The following is a 23451-nucleotide window of genomic DNA, read 5'->3' on the forward strand; positions in this document are numbered from 1 at the left end:
GCGCCGTAAGCACAGGAGATGGAACGACGAGCCGACCCGTCCCAAAAGATTACCTGCCCGCCGACGATATAATGAGAGTGACGGCGGCGGCGGCTTATCTGACGCCGCGGCGTCGGCAGCGGCGGCCGATACGGGCGGCCGTCGGGGGCCGCCTGCGACGGTGACGCGCCGCCGCCGGCCGCTGTCAACACACTGGAGTCCACTCGGCTCCCACATCAAGTACCCGCTCGGGGTGACGCTGTTGTTTGCTAATGTTAAACTGGCCGGTTTGAGCCGCGCTCCTTGACGGCAGGATAAACACCGATCGGGCGATGCGGCGCCTGTCTAGCGGCGCCGTTGGCATGGCCTTCCCGCTGCCGCGCGGCGCCGGCCGCCTGCCGCTACCTGCGGGGGTAGACTGCACCGCTGAACAGTCACGCACTGCGTGGCAGTCTACCGGTGCAGGCAGGCAGGCCTGCTGCAGTCTCCGGCCAAGTAACGATGCAGTTCCAGCGTGACGGCTCTGTGTTTCGTAATAGCAATGTCGGCGGGTACAGCTTATGCTCATTAATTTTGTCTTGTTATCGCAGCTCGTTATCCTTAGACATTATGCAATCCGGGGCCGTATAAGCTTTGCCTTTAGCAGGCTATGTATTGCTTAGTGGGTCCGTATATCGTGCCGGGCAATAAGTATTTTCGTCATTTATGGCCAAATTCTTGACTGTCGAAAAAGATTCCCGCGTCTGGCTAAATCCCTTGATACTATCTTATTCCCGACCAAATACTTATTTCGGAACGAATCCTGTTGGAATTGAACTGGTCAAGATGCAGGCTTGTTCGACGTTCGCGCTAAGGCATTGCCGTATAGATATGTCTGCCCGGGCTTGGCTCATCGTGGTGGTGGCTGCTGCTCTATTCAGCGACTCTATTTATGAGCTACTACTCAACTTCTGAGCTCTAGCTGTTCATGCAATTATGGTGTTCTGTAATGTCGCCTCGCCGTACGCTAATTTCACCGTTTTGTTAATAATGCCTAACTTTTGCCGAGTTCCCGTGAGTTTATATTAATAACGAAACTGAGCTCATCGAGTCGTGATGGCCGTCTGTAGAGTTCCCCCTGTCTGGGGACGCTGTATTGGCCGTGTCGGACAATGGCAGCCGGATTTTGCGGGCCGATCGTTTCCTGGGTAAAGTGGCCTGCCGCCGGCCGACCTGCCGCAGAGGTCAGATTGGTCCGTGCAGCTGGCGGCTGGCCCGCCGCCGCCGAGTCACATTACTGTCGGCTTCATCCGAGCGCCGCCGCCGCCCTGAAAGGACGCCGCGCCGCATCCGATCCGCGCTTCACGAGGGCGCCGCGGCCCGGCGGATATTCCGGGCCGATTAATGCGCCCGTTTGCTCCTCTGTTCGATGCGAGCGGCCCGATTGAACGCGGCCGACCGGGCGCAGCGAGTACCTGAGGGAGGGCACCGGAGCGGAACGGAGTGGAGTGGAGCGGAGCGGTGGCCGGCACGCGCCGGTCCCCTGCTCTGGGTTCCGTGTCCTCACATAAGTTATTGTCTCGACCGAGAGTCCGATTGGCGCGTGCCCTTCCTAGCTGATCTAATTTATTCTTCATTTTGTCGGAATTGTTTCGGATTAACTTCACGTAGCTGGAAGAGCACAATAGAAGTCCCATTGGCTTAAGACTTTAATAGAAAGACAGTTCGGTCAATTCAATGGTGGAGAAATTCGGCGGCCCTTGGAGCCCAGCTGGCCCCTCCGGCGACGTTTCCACAATAGACCCGGCTGCTAGAGAGGAAACTTGCCGGGAGAATGGTACAATCGGCCGCCGGTCGCCGATCGGGCGCGGGTCTACCGAGTTTGGCAATCAGACGAATTACAGCCGACTCGTGCCGGTTGAGGTCCGGCACACCTGCCCCTGGGCGGGCAGCGCAGTTCGGGCCCCAGCGACCCCGGGCGTCGTGATAGGTGTCGCCGGGGTCAACTTACATCCGGAAGGTGTGCCAAGTGATGTCGCACATCATTCGGCGTTTGACAGTGTGTGGTTGCCGTTAGAGTTTTTTAGACGAATGCATGACTGCAGGGTTGTTGACCTATGTACTATGTAGTTGTGCGACATTCCGTTCGCATGCCCTATTTTCGGCGACATGCATTGTTTTACACAGTAGCCTTTTTGCTAAAATCCACTTTTTTACGTTTGCCAATCCATCTTCAATTCACATTAGTGTAATTTTCGAAAACCACGTAGTAGCTGCTGAGGCTGTTAGGACGGCTCCCGGACGGACATGTAGCCGCAACTGTGTGCGCGGCTCGCCGGCCATGTAACGGCAGCTTAGCGCGGGGCATGTGTCCGGTGACGGCTCTCAATTGACCGGGGCCCGGTTAGTATGCGCGTGCGGTCGCGCTCGTCCATTGGCGCCGATGGGCCGGCCGGGCGCGGCCGTCGGCTCGGCTTCAGATGTAACTCGGCACGTAGCTACTGCTCCCGAGCGGCCGACTCGGCCTGCCGGAAACGCGCTCAGGTAATATGTAGCTGCATAGCGTCTAGATACCACTGACGGCTCACAACGACCCGTCATCGGAAGGGATAAATCCTCACAGAATGTGAGGCGCGTACACTCACTGATATTTTAAAATCATATTCCTAATGCTAGGGCGCATTTTTAGTTTCCGTTACCTTCGACGTACAACTTACCTTCGATTTCGATTACATAGCAAACAAATGTACCTTCTAAACGCACTCGAGACAAATGAGCAACTATGTTGTCGTGGTGAGTCTGACAATGTTTTCATCCGGTTTGGAATGCGGTGATTATTCATCCGCTGCTATTTTCGCACATATGACGGCGTCTATCATTTCATACATCACGTGGAAGTGACAGCCGAGTTAAATGCGCTTCCTCAACATACATATATCAGACGGCTACGTTAGACATGCTCGCTGCAGAGAAAATGGCTTGAGCCAGAAGCGTACGATCTTGTTTGATGTCATCAGAGGTTATTGGCTTTTAGCGCTCTTGCTGATCAGCTAAACGGGCGACTTTAAGGCCGGATCCACCCCATTCTGACTGGGCTAGTAGTGGGATGTGGCGTGAAAAATATGGGCCCGAATGAGGTGTCCCGAATTCAGCAGAAACACATTCGCCGAATCAAAAGTTTGCCGCGGCGCCGCAGTCGGCCCGGCGAGTGCATCTAATGTCGGCCTTTATTCCCGACACTTCCGACAGTGTGAGTTTCGGACATAAATTCAGGCGTGAAAATGTGTGCTTCGCCCGACTTTGGTTGTAAAGTTCGCATATTCAAGGAGTCTCACGGGCTTTCTTGGGAAAGTGTTTCGGTGGCGATTTCGTTGAGCCTTTTTTGCGGCCCAGTCTGCTGCGACTGGACCTCAAGGGGAAAAATTCATCCAACCTGGTAATCAACATTCATCTCTCGCCAGCTGTAGATCGGTCGCATCGTGTTAATTGCTTCCATTTTTCACGATGTAGCATTCATTGCCTTTGTTCGGCAGCATCCAAAATACATGCAATCTGGCGTAGCTGCGAATGAAGGCCATCGCGGCGCGGCGCGGCCAATCCGACGCACCCGGACGGCCGCTCCGCACCGTCGACCCGCCCGGCTCGACACTCGGCTCAATAGTTAATGCCCGAAATGTCAGCCGGGCGCCGCTGGTGGCGGCCTGCACGCCTCATCCGGATGGGTAGCTGCGAGGGCCGACAGACACCGGCCTCTCGGAGGGAAAGCGCTGGATGCGCTCCATCGCAAAACTGGCCGGTCGAATGGCCCGCCTGGGTGTGCCTAATGGCACAGCTGGGCCCGCCTAATGGTACAGACGGGTCCGTGCAGCATTCTGGTGATCAACCCGACCGGCGCGCTGCCCCTCTGGTGTGCCCGGGCCGAAACTGGTCAGCTCACACGCCGATGCTGTTCAATGTTACACAAATTCTCCTGTCATGTATGTTCGCCAGTCAATGGTCGGAGCCGCTTAGCTGATTATCCCTCGCCGCTGCTCGAGCCTCCTCTCCTCTCTATCGCCTTTCCCGGCAACGAACGCAGCATCGTGAGGAGCATTGCTCTTCGTTTGGTGCCCCGTAGGAGGCGCCGCAAATGACCTCGCCGCCGGCGCCGGCTGCTCGCTGGTGCGCCGCCGGTAATGGCCCGGCCGAGGTGCTCACCGCTGTCGGCCGATCTGCCTGCTTATTTCCCCCAGGAGTTGGTCGTGTCGCCGTGATTAAAGCGTCTTATCCGACGCTGTCCGTTATTTGTCTTGGTTTGGCGGGCGTATTCGGCCAATGGCCGGTCCGAATGGCGCCGCCGGCCCGAGCTGCGCCGGAAATAAGCTACCGAAGACCGGGATATAGCCGCCGCATCGCGCCGACGGACCCGCGGAGAGGGCCGGCCGCACACGGGAGCGAAAGGAGAGGCGCGGCTCGGCATCCTTCAGTATGACAGAGCGATGACACTCAAAGCACACTGTCTGCAGAGCTGGAGCTTAGAATTCCTCAATAATACACCTGAACTAATTTTTTCATCTGCTGTAGAAACTGCAATATGTGGAGTCGTACCTACTTATGGTTAACAGTAAAATCTGCCTTAGAAAGATTCCAAGCTATGAAATTCTAATATCACCGTCCGCGGTGGCCGGGCGGGGCGGACGGCGGGACCTGGTCGGCTCTGGGTACGTGGCCACTGTCCTGCTGCGCACCTGTGGGCCATCACGGCCGGCACCTGTGGTCACGGCCGGCACGTGTGGCCGATCACGGGCCGGCTGCCGCCGTCACGCCACGCACCGGCGCCGGCCCTCCGCGGTGGGAAAGGTCAGTCGACTGGCAGGGCCCGGCTGAACCCAGCACACCGGCAGGCATTCGATCTAAATTCCGCCGGTGAACAAGAATTGCGAGATCGGATGGGAGGCGGCAGGGTCCACCAAATTGGCTCAGCTTAGCGAAGGGCTCTGATCCCAGGGACCCGACTGCCACGGAAACGCCCAAAGGGGCTAAACGACGCCCATTGCCGGCCCGCTGTTCAAAAAACGTTGCTTAGCAATTCGAGGCATTTATTTATCGATTTTCCTTTGCAAAGATTTTAGGACTAAGTCAGCTGAGGAATATCAATGGGCTTGATAAGTTGGTACATATTTTTCAGGTTTCGAGCTAGCATGGCTCATAAATTTTTTTACATATTTTTGTGTTGAAGTGGCTTCTTTCTATTTTCTTCTTCATTCATTTATGTAAAGATGCTTCATGGTAAGAGCATCGCTCCTTTTCTGTTAAAAGAATGGATCTAACGTATGATTACCATCAAAGCTTTTACTGAATATCTCGAAAATTGCGTTTTTACCAACGTATTAATGAAAAAACTACTATTATATTCGAGTTGTATCGAAACTGATGAATAGTATGCCAACTGTAACGTTCAAGTTTTCATACAAAAATGAAACGGTCCCAATCCTTTTGTTTGCTTCAGTGTTGAAATGGGTTAAAAAAAAAATTGTGTGCTGTTCACGGTTATTTCGCCTTTGTTTCGTTGACGAATAGGCTGTATTCGTGCACGAATAGCCTGCGTTCTTCGTGCAGCAGTTTTCCGTCACTAACATTGATACATTTTTTGTCCTAACTATGTTTCCCTTTGTTTTCGTCGCTGGGTTATTACTGCGTAATGTCGTATTCATGTTTGCGCACCGAGCGATTTGTGAACGGCTAGATTGTCTTTGATTGAAAGTGGGGCTGCACCCAATCGTTTTACCATATGATGGCTCACCTCCATATTGGCCGGTAGCCATTGTTTGTTCCGCTACTGAAATAGCCGTTCATATATGTAGAAAATGAAAGCTATCCAAATGGGAGCAAACTGTTGGTGAGCTGCCCAAATTGGTTAGGGACGTGGTGGTAGTTAGGTACGTGTGTTATCCGTGCTCGCCCGATGCGTAGCTGCAGATTAAAAATGTTAAGCGTTCCCAGACATCACACCATCAAGCCCGTTTCGCCTGAAAGAACGCTAACCCCGAGTTGAGCTTTCCAATTTGTCCAGTTAATTTCTCCCATAGGTGTCGTCTCGACAAAATAAAGTGTTTTATCAATAATTAAGTTTTGCGTTACCGGGGTATATTGTCCTGTTTGCTTGCGCTTGTTGATATAATGAGTGTGTAGTGAGTCTCCAGGTGTTGGTGGGGGGCAGCGTCGCACCGTGCCAGCTATCGGGGTTGGGCGGCAGTCCTGCCTGCCGGCCGCCGGGCAGTGTTAATCCCCGGCTCCGTCTGTTTGCCTGGGGCGCTGAGAGTGGCCGCAGCGGGGCGTGGGAGCGGCACGAGCTGCGATACCCGGCGACCGTCCCCACCCCGCCCCGCCGCGCCGCGCCCCGCCCCGCCGGCCACGCCCGCCGCCGACCGGCGCGGCGCGGCGCCCCTGTTTACGGCGTGTCGGCTCCGTATTGACACTGCGGCTCGCCGCGCCGCCCCGCCCGGCCGTCCGGACGGCTAACTTGGCTCGTTTGGCGGCCCCCATGTCCCGGCGGGCCGAGCTGCAGTGTCCCAGGCCGGCCGAGCTGCGCACGGCAGAAGGCGTCGTCAGATGGACCTGCGCTCTCATCGTCACCGCACACAGTAACCGGCGCTGACCTGTGTGTATGTGTGTGAGACGAGACAATTCCTGGGTCCCATGTTGAGCTCCGGTTGTGTTCGTGTGTGGTGAGAGGGAATTTTTACTGAGACATAAATGTTGATTTTCTCCTTCTCTCGTTTCAGAGCATTTTCACATATTCGTCGGCGACCTCAGTCCTGAGATCGAGACGCACACCCTGCGGGACGCCTTCGCTCCGTTCGGCGAGATCTCGTGAGTATCGCAGCGGCGCCGACCCCGCCCGGTTTGTTTTGATGCGGGCCGCACTCAGCGAGACATAAGTGGCAGCAGATCTCTCCATTACGGCACTGCGCACTGCGGCGCCGCCTTCAATTTATTTTGGAACACCGTCAGATCTCTCCGGGCGCGCTCACACGCGGTCTCGCCGCGCGCGATCGAAGGTGTATTTTGAGCTGGCCCACGACGGAACAAAACATTCGGTTAGCGCCCGGTGAACGGCGCACGAGACCAGCGGGCGGCGCGACGGTGAGCCTCGCGTGGATCGCCACACACTCGCCGGCTCTCTCTCTCTCTCTCTCTCTCTCTCTCTCTCTCTCTCTCTCTCTCTCTCTCTCTCTCTCTCTCTCTCTCTCTCTCTCTCTCTCTCTCTCTCTCGCCGTCGCTCGCTGCCGCCGCCGACTTTGATGGAGGGCGCGCGGTGACGGTGATAACCCTCTCCAAAAGGTAAATGCGTGCTATGAAATATGGCTTGTCGGAAAGTTTGATGAAATAAAACCGGAGACGCTCGGGTGCAGAGGAAATGGGATGCCTGGCCCGGCATGTAGGCACCGCCTGCTTAGGATTTATCAGTGTTTGCTGCCAAGGCTTGTAAGGCTTGTTATTTTCTTTTTCGGCTTTGCTATTGATCAAACCTCAGCTATGTGCGCTTGAAATCTAACAGCTGCTGCTGTTGGTTCTGGTAATTCCATAGAGACATTTCACCATTGAAGAGTGCTGTTTGTTATTGTGATGAAATTTCTGTCAGATGGTTATTTCGGCACATTTCCCGAACCACAATTTTAGAGGGTTCACATAAATGCCGACAGGGAGGAAGAGGCTATTAGCAAGGAGGACATTTGGGAGAGCCTTACTGCTCCTACGGGTGAAGAAGAGAGGGCCCGTCATACGACGCGCTAACTGCCGCTCCTATCAGTCGCTGTCTCACCTACCACAGACCAGCGGCAGACCAGACCATCTGACAGAGCAGGTAGTTAACTGGGTAGCTGTCGATTAACGCTGTAGTTATTACGGCCTGCCCTTGCCAGCCGCGGAGTGTCACGTTGGACGCGGCACGGCAGCGCGGCTCCGCGATCGGTGCCTGACTGTGCTGGCCGCCGATCGGGCCCGGCCGCTCGCCGCGATTGCTGCTCGGCGGGATGCGGCCGGTGTCTCGGAGTTGGCTACGTTTGGCCAAACTCGGCTCGCGGCCACGGTACCTGGGGATATGAAACTCAGTTATCCGGCGTCCAACGCCAAACATTTCAAAACTCAAACAGAGTTGCGCCGGACAGAGCCCGGCCCGGAATGCTGATGCACTCAGTATGAGCGGAAATTTATCCCTTCAGACACGATTGGGATCCTCGAGCCAAGTTTCTAATTCAAGTCCTAGTTATCATAACTGATTGGAATTACGTATGCATTGTTGGAGACCGGTTGCTAATCTGGACGTGCCTGGAGCAAAATGAGAGCAAGAGAGAGGCTGCGCCGGCTTAAGGAAAAGCATTCGAATTCATTCTGACAAAGTGCTTTCGTTCTTTGTTCTGAGCCGATTGATCGGTTACTGGCACCCCGGTGCTTGAACTGCATTCCGTGCTCTCTTGCATGGTGATAGCTGCACCTCTGATGATAAGCAAGGGAGGTTATTGAAAAACAAACTTTCAGAGCTTTGCAACTTCGAGACAAAAACAAGTTCCCGGGGGCGGATGTGTTGTTGGTTTTCATTACCTCTCGACGCGTGCTCGGTTCGTAGGAGATTAAATTCATTGCCGGCTTATTAGGTGCTGGTGCGGCGCGTGGCACCGGTGATGCTGGCCGTTAGGCGGGCGGCGGCGGGCGGGGCTGGTGCTGCCCAGCTGAGCGATAGTGGTGACCAGCAGGGTGGGACTGGTGCAGCTGAGCGATAGTGGTGACCAGCAGGATGGGACTGGTGCTGCCCAGCTGAGCGGCAGTGGTGACCAGCAGGGTGGGACTGGTGCCGCCCAGCTGAGCTGTAGTGCTGACCAGCTTGGCCTCGTAGTCCTGAGGTCTCTGTCCCGCTCCGAGCGCTGGACATCGACATAAGGCCCAATAAGAGTGTTTCAAATCATTATGAAGAGATTGATTGAGCCCTCAATGATGATCGTAGATAAATAGGTACTTAACTGGTACATAAATGATCGGTGCTATTTTTTGGCTAGTGATGTAGGGGAGAGTGGGGCAAAGCGGCCACCCTAACGCTTCTCACGATGCCAACGCTTGATTTTTAAACTTGGAAAGATTCTTTCTATGCCAATGTGATCCCTATTAAGTTGCCTTTTATTTCAACTGCGTTTTATTTCCAAAGGCGTTCACATGTGAAAGATATTGACAAAACTTTAAACCTATGCATATTGGCCACTTTGCCCCATACCCTGGGGCAAAGTGGCCACCGGCGTCTTCTCAAGTCCCGATATGAGAAACAAAATAGTTGCCTCGTGTACGACTAGGGTATTTGATGGTGACAACTGACAAGCTTAAGCGAGGATGGATGTTTACTTTATCATCTTCCACCTGTAGGTAAACAAAGAAAGGATTTTCATGAAAATAAACATTTAATTGCATTATTTGGTAACTCATGCAACTGAAAAGTGGCCAAGATGAATGCATGACGACACATTTGAATATAAATAATGTTTTTTATCCAGATGGAAGCAACTTATGGCCAATTGGGGGTGGCCACTTTGCCCCGGCCGCTTTGCCCCGGCCACTTTGCCCCGCGCATACCGTCCGAGACAAAAATATTCCAGCTTAGCTGTTAGTGGGGTAAAAAAACATTAAAATTGGTAGAATAATACATGTACGATAACCATGCAATGCATGGACAAGAACGCATATAAAAAAATTCCAAACGGTTATGGAATAACATAACATTTAAAAATTGTAAACATAGTTGGTAACCTGGCAAGAAATGCTTTTCCGTGTTTCACAGAACAATGGTGATGGGCCTGAAACCCCGGTCTGGCTCATTCGAACGACCGCGACGAGAAGTATAATTGGAAACCATAAATTGGAACTGACGCCAGCTATGAAGGGCTAAAACGATGGGTGGCCGCTTTGCCCCGGGTGGCCGCTTTGCCCCACTCTCCCCTGCTGCTAATCACAGTCACGGTAGTATTTCAGGCCGGAGTCTTCATCCATGTAAATGCGGGGGTGTTTTGCACTTAAGAGTAAGTATGCAGAAAAAGTCAAAGGTTTGTCGGTGCAATCACTCTGTTTGGCGGACAGTATGGTGGTCAAAGTTTTCGAAAGACTTACACTGGTGTTTGATTCGGGGATCTATCCGTACATCGTAGAAATCTATTTTAAGGTTTAAGTTAGAAGTTAGCATGTTTAACTCTAAAATGTCTAAACAACGGAACCATTCAGAAAGATTTATGCTCCGTAAAAAAAAAACGAAGCCTTAGATGAAATTGAAGCAAATTGATGCCATTTAAACGTCACTTAACCCGTCATACTGTTGAGCGCCGAAGATCATGCCACCAGCCATTGAGTGGTGAAGCTGAGGTCTGTTCCGCCGTCCCCGCCTCCGCCTACCGCGGTCCTCCCGCTGTCCTCATTAAAATCGGCTCGGCATTCACCGGGCCGGCCGAGCCAGCCCAACAACTCCGCGCGCCGAATTTCAATTTGGCCATCTTTGTTCGATCGGAAAGGCCGGATCGGACGCCGGTCTGCGGAGCGGATCTGCCCTGTCGGCGCTCGGACGGTAGATGTAGCAGGCCGAGCGGCGGGTATCTGCACTGGCACTGACTGTATGATGGTCGACCGGTAGGTATCTGAACTATACTCAATAACTGTGCCGACAGGCCGACTGACAGGTATCTGAGCTGGCGGTAACCATAGCCGGCCGACGAGTATCTGGTCTGGCGGTAACCATAGCCGGCCGACGAGTATCTGGTCTGGCGGTAACCGTAGCCGGCCGACGAGTATCTGGTCTGGCGGTAACCGTAGCCGACCGACGAGTATCTGGTCTGGCGGTAACCCAAGATGGCTGATAGGTATCTGGAGGAATGTTGACTGTAGCCAGCCGACCGGTGGTATCTGTTGGGACCGGCAGATATCTGGCGGTGCAGTGACTGGAGTCAGACGGCAGGTATCCGCTCGGGTGGCGACTGTCGCCGCAGCCCCTCTCCTACGGCTGGCTGGCGGCGGGATCTCATTTCCTGAGATGTGTTTAAGCGCCGGAAACGCCGTGCGATGAGGCCGTCCGCACGGACCGGCGCCGCTCAAATAAACAGCCGGCGCGGCGCGGCCGTCTGTGGGCGGCCCGGCTGCCGCGCGTGCCGCCCCGCTCTGGCCGCCGCCGTCTGTTGGCGCAGCTAATGGCCGGTCACTCGACTCGGCTTTGGTGTCGCTCTCGACGCTGGCCGGCGGTGACGAGTCGGCCCCGGCGCGCGGACCGCGCCGCCCACTGATGGCGCTATTCGCTGACAGCGGCCGCCTCCGAACGATTGGTATTCTGACGGACGCGGGGCTTTGACTACCTGACCGGCCGAGCTCGCGCGCCCACACGCCTTCCTGCCGTCCACCGTCCGTCCGTCTGTCCGTCCGTCCACCGTCCGTCTGTCTGTCCGTCCGCCAACTCGTCTGTTCAGCGCTCACACAACCGCTTGTCCGTCCGTCCGTCCGCCGTCCGTCCGTCTGTCCGTCCGCCAACTCGTCTGTTCAGCGCTCACATAGCCGCCCGTCCGTCCGTCCGTCCGTCCGTCACAGCCGTCAAATATTCGCTGAGCAAATGTTGGCCCTCGTGGTCGCGAGAGGACGGCAGGTGTGAAGGGGCACGCCATGGCGGTGTGGTGGCAGGCTGTCATTGCTCTGACGTGGATACTTGTGCGAAGATCCAGCAGTGCTGGGGATAGAACTCAACACCAAACTGGTCAGCCGGCCCAGTGGCTTCGGCAGATGTGACGCCTCGAAGCGAAAATTGCTCGAAGTTCATCTCACTGTCAATTATGGGGCATTCCACGATAGATCGACCAAAGCCGTACGGCGTACACCCTCATATTTTATTTTTTGCTTAAAATTGGTCTAATGGGTTGTGATGGGCGGGGAAGCCAGCTGTGCCAACGATTTTTTTCTTCGAACAACGGTTTCCGAGATATAGCCTCAGGCAATTCCTGGAGGTCACGCTGCAACCCTATGTTTGTCGGGTTATAACTCAGAAACTATTGGTTTTCTATGGTAAAAACTTTATATGGTTCAACTCGCAATCAACTAACAAACGTTTTGGCCATCTCGGATTTTCGATTTTTGAAAATTTTGATCACGTGACATCTTGACCTTTTTTCGAAGAGTGACCTTGATATTTTCCCAACTGAAAGTCGCAATTATGTCTGATGACGATTAAAGCCTTATCAATTGTCATTCATATGCGCCAATAAAATAAGTGGCTATCGCCCTGCGTTGACCTCAGGTCAGGTCATTTTTATGACCTATCCATTATTACGAGCGGGAGCGACGCGAGATCTCGAGAATATAGCAAGATAGCGACAAGCGGTAAACGGTACAGGATTCACACGGATAAGGTCTACAATTTTTGTGCAGGTCATTTTCAGGTCAGGTCAAAGATGACGTCACAGGGGTAAAAAGGAAGTCAAAATAGTTTTGGCTGTACCTTTTGATCTAATAAAGAAAGAGACGTGGAACAGGCACCATTGTGTTTGCTTTCGCCTAGCGCCAGTTCGTTTTGAATTTCAATACCGATGACCTAAGATCAGGTCAATTTCTTGACCACCCCATTATAAGTCAATTGGGGAAAAATCAGCTCCCTTGTTTTTACACTAAAACGCGTCGGAATTGTCTAATATCCCATGAGTGACTTCATATACGACTTACTTTGACTACCTTCAGACCTTTTTTGCTCTTGGTCAACTGTGACGCTGCTCTTGGGTCATGTGACGTCATTAAAGGTCACCAAATGTTTTTTGCTAATAACTCCTTACAGGTTTGAGATACAGCCGCGCGGATAGGCTCATTGTGTTCAGCTCGTCAAGGCCCATCGAATGATATATATGATGACCTTAAGGTCACGTGACCTAAGGTCAACTTTTGATCTTGACCTTTCGAGGTCAACATACACATGTTTCGATGCGGATCGACGAGAGGATCACGATGGTGCTATTAGTTTGTTCCTAGCTGGGATACTTTGAAAGTTATTCGAGAAAAACTTCATATATATACATGTAGTGCCGCCATTTAGACTTTCTTTTTACCCCTCTGACGTCATCTTTGACCTGACCTGAAAATGACCTGAGTAAAAATTGTAGACCTTATCCATGTGTACTTTGTGCCGTTTACCACTTGTCGCTATCTTGCTTTGTTCTCGAGATCTCGCTGTCGCTCCCGCTCGTAATAATGGGAAGGTCATAAAAATAACCTGACCTGAGGTCAACGCAGGCCGAAAGCCACTTTTTTATTATCGCATATGAATGACAATTGATAAGGCTTTAATCGTCATCAGACAAAATTGCGACTTTCAGTTGGGATAATATCAAGGTCACTTCGAAAAAAGGTCAAGATGTCACGTGATCAAAATTTTCAAAAATCGAAAATCCGAGATAGCCAAAACGTTTGTTGGTCGATTGCGAGTTGAACCATATAAAGTTTTTACCATAGAAAACCAATAGTTTCTGAGTTATAAGCCGCCAAACATAGGGTTGCAGTGTGACCTCCAGGAATTGCCCGAGGCTATATCTCGGAAACCGTTGTTCGAAGAAAAAAATCCTTGCCACAGCTGGGTTCCCCGCCCATCACAACCCATTATACCAATTTTAAGCAAAAAATAAAATATGAGGGAGTAAATTTTATTTATTTTTGGTCGATCTATCGTGGAATGCCCCTTATGCCCTCTGTTTCAAAGAAGGAAAATACTGCGGTCGATTGGGCTAAGTGATGTGCGGCCTGTGGTAGACCTTTCTGTCCAGCTAACTCATTTACTTCTTGTATCTGTCGTTGGTCTTCCACTGCTGTCCTATATCACATTTACCTGTCTGTGTATATTCCTCTTTCCTTCCTTCTCTCGCATTCCATTTATCTTTTGTCTTCCTCTCTCTCATTCTCCCTATTTCCCTCCCTCCCTCTCGCTCTCCTCTTTCTTCTCAGGCTTCTCCGTCTCTCCACACCACGACGTCGGCTCGGGGGACCGTATCAAAACAGACCAACGATCAGCTCGGCGGTTCAGCCGCCGTGTTTGTCGAGGTAGGCTGCCTCCGCTCCGCCGCTGCGGGCATTTCAAGCGACCCATTCATTATTCAGATCCCCGCTAGCTGCGACCAATCCAAAGTCGGCCGGCGGGCTTATGCATTTTTTACCTGGCCGATGCGGCGCACGGCTGCCCTGGGACTCGGGTCCGGTGTGACGCTCCCTCGCCGACGGTGTGGCGCGTCGCGCCGGTGATCTCTGCGCGAGAGATCTCTCCTTGTTCGTGATCTTTGTGGTGGGTAAATCCCCGTTGTAGGTGCAGTCATGTTTCATAGGGTCCTTGCGTATCCTCTGTGACGGGGTTTAGTTCACAAAGTCCTCTAGACGGCTTCGTGTTTTTGCCCTGTGACACTGCCCATGTCTCCTCTAAGTGACGGATCACGGCCCGGTCTCCGGCCAGTGACGATGCCCTGCCTCTATGGTCCCCCCTGTGACAGTACCCCCCCCCCCCATGTGACAGTACCCGGTCCCCCCCCCCCCCCTGTGGCGGTACCCGGTCGCCTCTGATCGCCTCTGAGGTGGTACCCGGTACTTCTCTGTGACAGTACCCGCCCCCCCCCATGTGACAGTACCCGGTCCCCCCTGTGACGGTACCCGGTCCCCCCTGTGACAGTACCCGGTCCCCCCTGTGGCGGTACCCGGTCCCCCATGTGGCGGTACCCGGTCCCCCTGTGGCGGTATCCGGTCCCGGCCTCTGTGGCGGTACCCGGTCCCCTCTGTGGCGGTACCCGGTCCCCTCTGAGGTGGTACCCGGTCCCCTCTGTGGTGGTACCCGGTCCCCTCTGTGGTGGTACCCGGTCCCCTCTGAGGTGGTACCCGGTACCTCTCTTCTCTGTGACGGCACCCGGTCCCCTCTGTGACGCGGCCCGGCCCGAGACGGTCCCTCTCTGTGGCGGTACTCGGCCCGTGACGGTCCTCTCTGTGATGGTCCCCGGCCCGTGACGGCCGCCAGTGAGCCGGCAATCTCTCACGCCGGGCGATGACCGTCTTCCCTACCGCTCGCCAAAGCGCTCCGTTTACGATCGTCGTCGCCATAGCCGTCCACTTACTGAAATTAGCACATTTCACCTGGCTAGCTCGCGCCGCTGAGCGCAGTGTGCCATAGTCCCGTACCGGGGCCTGCGCTACTGCCTCCGTAAGTGATTGTTTCGCTTAGTGGTCTTCTGAGTGGGGTGTTTCGTACATTTATTTTAGGAAATGTTAGTCGTGAGCGAGATCATGAGGAACCTCTGCGGTCCAATGCTAACTATTCTATTTTTGTTCCTTTTCCCTGCTCCACTCGCCTCCTTTTTGGCATGCTCTGCTGTCGAGTGTTGTCTCTTCTTTCTGTTCTAGTTGTGGAGCTATTTTAATTTCAGCCTTCTCTTTCAAGACAATTTGCTCTACAAAGAATGGTCGTGTTTTCCTTGGTGCGCTCAGTGCTGAGTAGTTAATAATTAGCGGCTTCATTTTGTGACTCACGACCCATTTGCCTCTGTCGCGTGCTACTGTTCTGAAGAACCCCGCTGCGGTTTGCTGCTCGTGGTGTTTTATTTTGTGGTTTTGTTTTGCTTGACTGGCTTCAGTCTGTCTCATTTGCATAACAACAGTCCTAAGCGGCGTATCTCACCTACTTTTCCCGACAATTAATCTTTGCTTTCATTCTTTACTGTCTATTTTCAGTGGCGCTTAAACTATTGGTGCTGGCTGCATAAAATTACAGCGTCGCAGGGCGGGAATTCATGCGGCCGGCTGGATTTCGTGCCGGTGTTTTCCGTGCGTCGGCGAGCTCGTTTGTCACCGCCCTGCCGAACGGAGGCCGTGCCGACGGCGACAAGTGCGAACGGAAGGAAACGGACGAGAAGAAACAGGCTGGAGGGGTGGCGAATCTGGGAGAAAGGAGAGACGGGACCGGCAGACAGATAGACAAACAGGCAGCTGCTTGGGAATAAGATGAGGGATCTTGTTAGTTAAATGAACTTCACAATGCTCCGCCCCGTAGCTCAGTTAGTGGTGCAGCCTCCCGGTGGTTTGAGAACCTAGGTTCGAATCACTCCGTTGTTCGATGCACGAGACTCCTGATGGGGATAGTCCGTGGTTGACGGGATCACGAGCCTTAGTCCCTCCAGGTGGTATGAAGTTATGGCCAATTTTTGGGTTAAAATGCACGTCCTTCGTGATTTATACCGATGATATTGATTGATACCGATTATACCTGGGCGATTTGATTCATTAATCAATTCAAGCAGCTTATGTGTTGATAGGCACATAACCTGCATAAATATGTATACTTAATATACATGTGTAGGGACTAGGGATTTGGTAGTACATATGTGCGAGGTACAGAGAAAAGGGCGCAATTGAAGCCCAGTTGACGACAATTAGTTTGTTTGAAGGGCCCGTGGTTCGCCGACTCTTGCCGCGCTCCAGAGACCAGAGTCGTTGACTCGGATCGAGTCGGCTCGTTTGTTGATCGGCTGCGCTGGGCCGCTCGGAATGTATTTGCCGTTTGTTGCCGGCAATGGGATCGAATTCGAGCGGGCTCCGGCGACCGACGACATTTGTCCGTGCTAACTGTCCGCTGGCGAATAACGGATATAGCTCCTTAGGAAGCTCATGGCGTCTTCAGGCCGCCAAGCACGCTAAACGAAAGTCGATTTGGATGCGTCCGGTCCGTGAGAACTAGGCGCTGCCGTCTGCGGCCAGTGTGTGCCCCTGTGCTGTGGTCCGTGTTCGGACGGTACGGCGGTGGCGTGTCGTGGCCGGGTGCCATTGGCCCGCGCTGTCGGCCGCGGCCGGCGCCATCACGACGGTAATTACTGGCGGCGGGCCGCACACACACCGCCGACACACATACACACACACAGCGGCGCGTGCATGCCTGCGGCCGACACAGCGGCGGCTCGCCGGGGTGAGCGTCCGGCGGGGGGTCGCACCCTGCGCCCCGGGCACCCGTGTATGGCCGACCATCGACCGCACCCCCGGCCGGCCGGCGGGCCACTCGGCCCTGCCGGCCCTCACGGCCCGACCCCCGCCTGAATACCCTAATGATACGGCTGGGCAATCACTGCCCCTTCACCGGCACGTATCCGCGGATTTGGCTGTTTGCGCCCGGCATTAGGGCGTGCTCCAGCCGGGCTGATTGCGTGGCCGGCCGGCGGCCGCCGCCACAATGGCCGCTCCGGCGCGGCATTGTTTTCCGTAGTGGCATGACAACGTCGCCTGGGCCTCCTGGCACCACATCGCCACAGACAAACTAATGCTCCGGCCGGCCGGCCCAGCGGGTCGGGGTCAGCGCCGGTCACGGCCAGCCCTATGTAGTCCCGACTCCCGACTCTGGGTTCGGCTTCTCTGGTCGTGCAATCAATTCATGCCATCGCTTCACGAGGAAAATGCATGCCTACATCATGATTAATTTGCAAATTTGATGCATGATACGGTACAAATACTGTTGCTGTTATCGGCAACTGCTATTACTGTCGGTAAGATTATTCCAGTTTGAATTCGTCATGGTCTATCCTACCCTGCCCCGCCGCCGCGCTGCGCCGCTTTTTCGCTCACTGGGTCAGCTGCCTGCCTGGATGGGCCCTCCTTCCCCCTCCCTCAGCCCTCCGCCCGTCCCCGCCCGGCCCGGCCCTCCGTTCCTGTCGGGCCGCCGCTCCTGTTTTTCCTCAGCGGGCGCCGCGCGCGCCTGTTTATGTAATTGGTGCATTAGTGCAATCAAATTTAGATCCGCCTGCGATAGGAGGCTTAACTGAATACGAACGACGCAGTTGAGGCCGGTCTTGCGTCGTCGGCCGGACCGAATCTTGGAGAGTGCATTGTTCAACTTTGTCGGCCGATGGAGCGGACGTGGCGGCGGCGGTGGCGCACGGCCTGCTCCGTGCCGGTATCGGGGACCGATCGTTGTTGGCGTTCCCTGCTGGCTGTCGGCGGCAACGGCATTGAGTAGGTATGTGGAGCGAGCGCCATGCCGCCGACCTGAGCAGAGCGCCTCCAACCTGAGTCGAGCGCCGCCGACCTGAGCGGAGCGCCGCCCGCTCCCAGCGCATGGCCGAGCCGGGCGCTGCTCTGCCGACCGCGGCGGCCGCCAATAGCCGGGCGGCGGCTGGACGCTGATTTGGCCGGCGGTCATTTATTGGCCCAAACGGGCGCGCTATCTGGCTGCCGGCCGGCTGATTGGACGGCCGGTGATGACCCGCCGTCTGATGAGCATACATGAGGTCGGCCGCGCGCCGGCCTCGGGCGGCCGCGCCCGTGTTGGCCCAAACAGGGCAGCGGTAATTTTCTGTCGAAAAGGCGTTGCTGTTCACCTCGTTCGCCTCTGCTTCCATCCTTGGCGGTTAGTAAAAGTCGCACATGTCAGCTGTAGGGAGGCGGTGCCGCGGTAGGTCCCAGTATGTCGCCGGCGCTACTGACCCCGTATTGTCCTTTGTTGCAGAGACTGTCGAGTGGTCCGTGATCCTCAGACGCAAAAGTCCAAAGGCTACGGGTTCGTCTCCTTCGTCAAAAAGATGGTGAGTACCGCTGCGCTCCTCGCAGTAGTCTGTCTTTGGGAGTACCACTGTGACTTGTGAGTGTCACTAGGCCTGGGAGTGTCTCTATGGCTACAGCTCATCTGTGGCCTCGCGGGTGCTGACGAGCGACTACTATGTGTTAGGCATTATTATAGCAGAGAGCCTGTCATTGTTGCTGGTGTCGGTGCCTGTGTGATTATGCCGTGTGATTTGCCAACGGTACCTATATGTTAGTCACTTCATTAAAACTTATATTACCTCTGTTTTAATGGAGTTTTAATACTGCTCATTAGTGTTTCACCCTTTCCCTGTCATAAACCACTTACTGCCTCAAACCGCATGAACTTCAGCATTTCAGAGAGACACACGCCATCGACGTCCAGTTTTTTTCCTGTACTGTGTTTTCCCAGTTGTCTAAACGAGTATCAATGTTCATTGTCTAGTTTGGCAAATGGGTCGGAACTTCCGCACAATCTTCACTATAGTTGGAACAACTTATCAGAGTGGTGAAGAAGTGACTGCCTTGGAAGATGTATATTATCTCCTGGATTCCATAGCGCATGCAACAGACCATTTGGTTCCGCCATTAATCTTCATGCTTCGTCCCTTTTTAAAAGTTATATCTAGTCTGACTCTGTTTGTCAGGGTCAAGTTTTCGGCCGAGGTCAGGATGGTTGTAATCCAATTTGTTGGACCCATTTCTTGTGCTAGACAAACCAGCATCTTTTAACTATGTTCAGGACCGTCATTTGTAGGTACTTACCTAATTGCTCTCAATGAGTGTAATCTTACTTTATTTGGTTTGTTAAATGACTCGTTTTTATCCCTGCTCAGCGTGTAACTATTCAAAATAATTTGCCGTCGGACTGTTTCTCGGGATATTCGTCATTCGCTGCTAGCGAGAAACATGTGACTTCAGAAGTCTTGGCCAGGATTTAGTGACATCAGACGACTTCGCCAGGGTGTTCCGACGCCGAATGTTGTATTATTGAGGGACAGCATGATTGATTCGGTCCCTAAAACTAAGCATCATGTTTGGTCGTTCTCGGGACATTATTAAGGTTTTCAAGATTTGTGATTTCGTGTATCGAACGTGGGTGGGGTGATCTGTTTTCACTGAAGGAGTTCCATTTAGAACATAGCTACGCTCATTCTCGTGTTCACCCTCTCGTGTTCTGTAGGTTTGTCTTTGAGTTAGCGTACGAGAGGCGTGTGCAGCACGAAAACTCGAGCCGTGACGGGGCCGGAAAGGATTATGAGTGTGGAGAGTAGGACTCTGTTTTCTCCTCAGCCATCTCCACGGAGGTCTAGGAGCGAGACGCGATGTTTTAGCAGAGGTGGTTATTTGCGCAAGTTGGCTGCTGCGCTGCTGTTCTGTTCATTGCCAGCCCACCACCTGCCACCTGAAATTGAGGGTTGACATAAACTCCTGCAGTATACAAGTTTGAAAAGTTCCTCCAGCTTTGTGTCTCTGATGACTTATGCATGTGATTCTAAGTATCCGTTGCGGCAGAGCTTGCGTTGTATGCTGTGAGATGTCTGTGTGCTTTGCCATGTCGTGATATGTCCGTGTGTTCTGTCCGATGTGAGATGTCATCGTGTTTTGTCTTGTAGTGAGATGTCGTGTGCTGTCCTGCTGTGGGCTGTTTCGGAGTCACGGCGGAGCCCGCGGCCGCAACCTATCCTCTAGCGACGGTTCTGTTAGAATCACGGATTAAAAATATTTAAGGGCAAGATGCTGAACGATTCAGTGAATATAGTAACGCCATAACTCTGTGAATAGTATGCAGACGTTTCCAGTTAACTTTCAACTCAGTCGTTGTAGCGCTGAATAGCCATGAGAGCGTGAGGCAGTCATTAAACCAGCCAGTCAGCTTCTTAAACGGGCGGGGACTCACCGGTTTCCGTGCTCAGCTGGATACCACGACTATCCGTCAAAATAAATTATACGAGACAGAGACGACGAAGTTCAGACAGAGGAAGTGCGCCTGAAGTTCCGCGCTGATTTACTGACGTGGGTATATGTCGGGACCCCTATCAGCACCGGTGGCGTCCCGTGCTGCGTTGTGGATGTCGCAGTACTCTTTGTGTCAGTCCATGTTCTCACTTCTCACTGTGGGGAGGTAATGCGTCACTGCCGATCAGCGTTCCTTTCTGGCTGTCCGGCAGTCTGGCGGTGTTGTCGCGTTGAGGTGCTCCGTTTCCCTCAGGTAGCCTCCCTGCTAGCTGCCACGCTAGCGCCGGCTGCAGCCCATAGCACCGTCGCCCCAGTCCAGCGGGCGGTGTTTCTTTAAATGGCACGGCCAATTTGGGCCGCTCACTCAGTCGCGGTCTCCGCAAGTGTGGAATTAGTGCGCCCTTAGCGTCAGTTACGGGGGCAATAGGGAAAATAGTGTAATTAAACGTCTCGTATATATCGGGCGCCGGTGCCGCCGGGTGCCTCTCTAACCTCGGTAGCCTGGCAGTCGCGGTCCACGCCGTGCCGTTGGCGCGCAGTCGCATGCAAATTGCTGCTAATTAGTCCAACTTTGTTTTGTTGTCGAAATTTTGCGAGTCTTCAAACTGCTCCCCTCTCGCTCTGCCTCGCTCTATCGCGCCAGGATGCGTATCCGGTTGCTATCTATACCGGCGCCGTTAGTCCTAATTCATCGCCACGTTCCAATCCACCTCCATCATACTTTTCACCTCTGTTATTCTTCCCATATGTCAGTCTTTCTGTTTGCTTCTGTTCTGATTGCGGTCTTTCCATTTATCTGCGTCCCTGGCTCTTTTTTTTGCATTTATCTCTGTCTCTTTCTCCTGCTTCTCACCGCCTCAGTACTGTGAGCCGCTGATGTCCCATCTCCTCGAGTGGAGCAGTGGCGCGTCTCTGCCTCTGTCCCTGTCTCCGTCTCTTGCCCCTCGCTGTCCCCGTACGAAGAGCCGCTGATGTCCCCGTTTCCAGAGTGCAGCAGTGCCGCGTCTCTGCCTCTGTCTCTGTCTCCTGCCTCTCGCTGTCTCCCTACTGTCCCAGCTCTAGAGTGCAGCAGTGCCGCGTCTCTGCGCCAGCACTAACAGTCGTTGCCACCGTCCCGTCGGCCGCTCTCGGTTTGTGGCACGAGTTTTATGGTCCAGCGGGCCGCACATTTGACGCCCATTCGTCGTAATGAGAACTGAGAAAGCTAGGCAAGCGGATTGAGATAAATGAAGCAATAAGGGCGAGATGATACGGTTATGTTTTATGTCTTATGGCGAGTTATATATGAGTGCACTGCGCTGCTTCTGACATTATGTTTCCAAAAGGTTGGACTTATTATCGTAATATTTTACTCATGTTACGCCCACGTGCTATGCCCGAACAGATAAGACTGAAAAGAGAATGTAATCTGCCCCTCTTGAACCATTGAGATTATCAGCTCTATTCTGCTCGTCGTGATCATTGGGATTTATTTGGATTTATCTGGAAAATGTGTTGTGTATTATGTGCACAGCGACCCGTCATTGGACACTTCTTTTCCCTTACAACGTCCTCGGATTGTATCTGACTGATTGATTTAGACAAAATCAGCTCGTCTCATTTACTATCAAGATAAACAAAAGCTTTCCAAACTACAACTATCTTGCGTGAATCACTCCGAAATTGCAAAAAAAAAATAGGTACGATGATGACTGCTTTTCCATCGGGGACTACTGACTATATCCAAGGTACGTGCACTGTGCAGTGTGTATAGCTGCATCCTATTCCTAACATTGTAATAGACATGCACATTGTGGTGCGTGAAAAAATTGTTCCTGTTTTTGTTTCCATAGCACCAATTTTGGGACTACAGATATCGAAGATCAATAAGACATTGCTTTCCGATGATGTCGCCGCTCATTGGTTTCCGTTTCTACTATCCCGCTCCATTGAGCTCCTTTTGCCTCTCCTCCCCGGCCGTGGCCTCTGACGTCAAATCTGGCGCCCCTCCCCGGGCCTTGGCCTCTGACTGCGCCGGCCGCCCAGCCACTCGGGTTAATGGGGAGTCGCCGGCCTTCGCGGACTGTCCGTGCCGCTCCCCCGGCCGACTGGTGATCGCTACACACCGAAATGGGGCTGAGGACTGAGGACGTTCGAACGGCCGGTCGGTCCGCTCCGAAGCGCCGTCAGTGCTGCCAGCCGGATGGGAAAAAAAGGTGTCCCACGCTGATGTGTCTGGTAGCTAGGAAAATGGCATTAACTTACTTGTCTCGATCTATGTACTGAATGCTGAACAATCAATGAAACATTTTTACTCAATGACTTTTGATGCGACACTTCCCTTGGCATGGTCTCTCTGCCGCAATCGTTTCGGCGGTTGCCAACGGAGACAATGCCCGTCATCTGACACCGCTAGCTATGAGCCGAGACGAGGTGTCTGTTCGTCCGCGCGCCTCATCCCCCGCCGCGCTCATCGCCTCAGGCACTCCGGAATTCATGGTCTGGGCGGCAGGTTTAATGACATGAAAACTCAATCATCCGGGACTGCGCCGTGTGTGCCGTAACTTAGTCATTCATAGCGGCCGACATGGGGCGCCGGTACTACCCTGCCGAACGGCAACATCACATTCGCCGCAATGGTGCCGCCCAGGCAATGGGATGGCCCTCGAATGACCTCTGTTGTACCGTCCTGACTGTCTCGGAGAAAGAAACCAACCGGTCGCGGCGCGGTGGTCGGCGGGCAGGCAGACCGGGCTGCTTCATGGCACGGGCTTTGGTGCCTTATGTAGTCTGGGCCGACTCACACACACACACACGGAGAACGGAGACGCCGCCAAATGGGGACCCTTCCGTCCGGTCTTTGTTCGGCGCGATGTGTGTTTGCTGTGCCGTCCGAGGAGGTCCGTGTTTAAGTGCCAGTCTGACAGTCCGCATCCCGTCCCAACCGGGTCAAGCTCAGACGTTTGTGTGCGCGCGTATCTGCCCTCA

General features: G+C 53.6%; 1 protein-coding gene across 3 annotated transcripts in view; it reads left to right on the forward strand.

The window, feature by feature from the left end:
• LOC122382632 (nucleolysin TIAR-like) overlaps window positions 1–23451 on the forward strand; it is a 202901-nt gene that overhangs the window by 151526 nt on the left and 27924 nt on the right. For all 3 annotated transcript variants that reach the window (XM_043368214.1, XM_043368213.1, XM_043368215.1), the window contains 2 exons: window positions 6723–6810; window positions 18452–18527. In XM_043368214.1, the coding sequence (XP_043224149.1) occupies window positions 6723–6810; window positions 18452–18527 (164 nt within the window). The remainder of the gene's footprint in view (window positions 1–6722; window positions 6811–18451; window positions 18528–23451) is intronic.

Source organism: Amphibalanus amphitrite, unplaced genomic scaffold (genome assembly GCF_019059575.1).
Source record: "Amphibalanus amphitrite isolate SeventyFive unplaced genomic scaffold, NRLGWU_Aamphi_draft 000144F_arrow, whole genome shotgun sequence".
NCBI classification, from domain to species: Eukaryota; Metazoa; Arthropoda; class Thecostraca; order Balanomorpha; family Balanidae; genus Amphibalanus; species Amphibalanus amphitrite.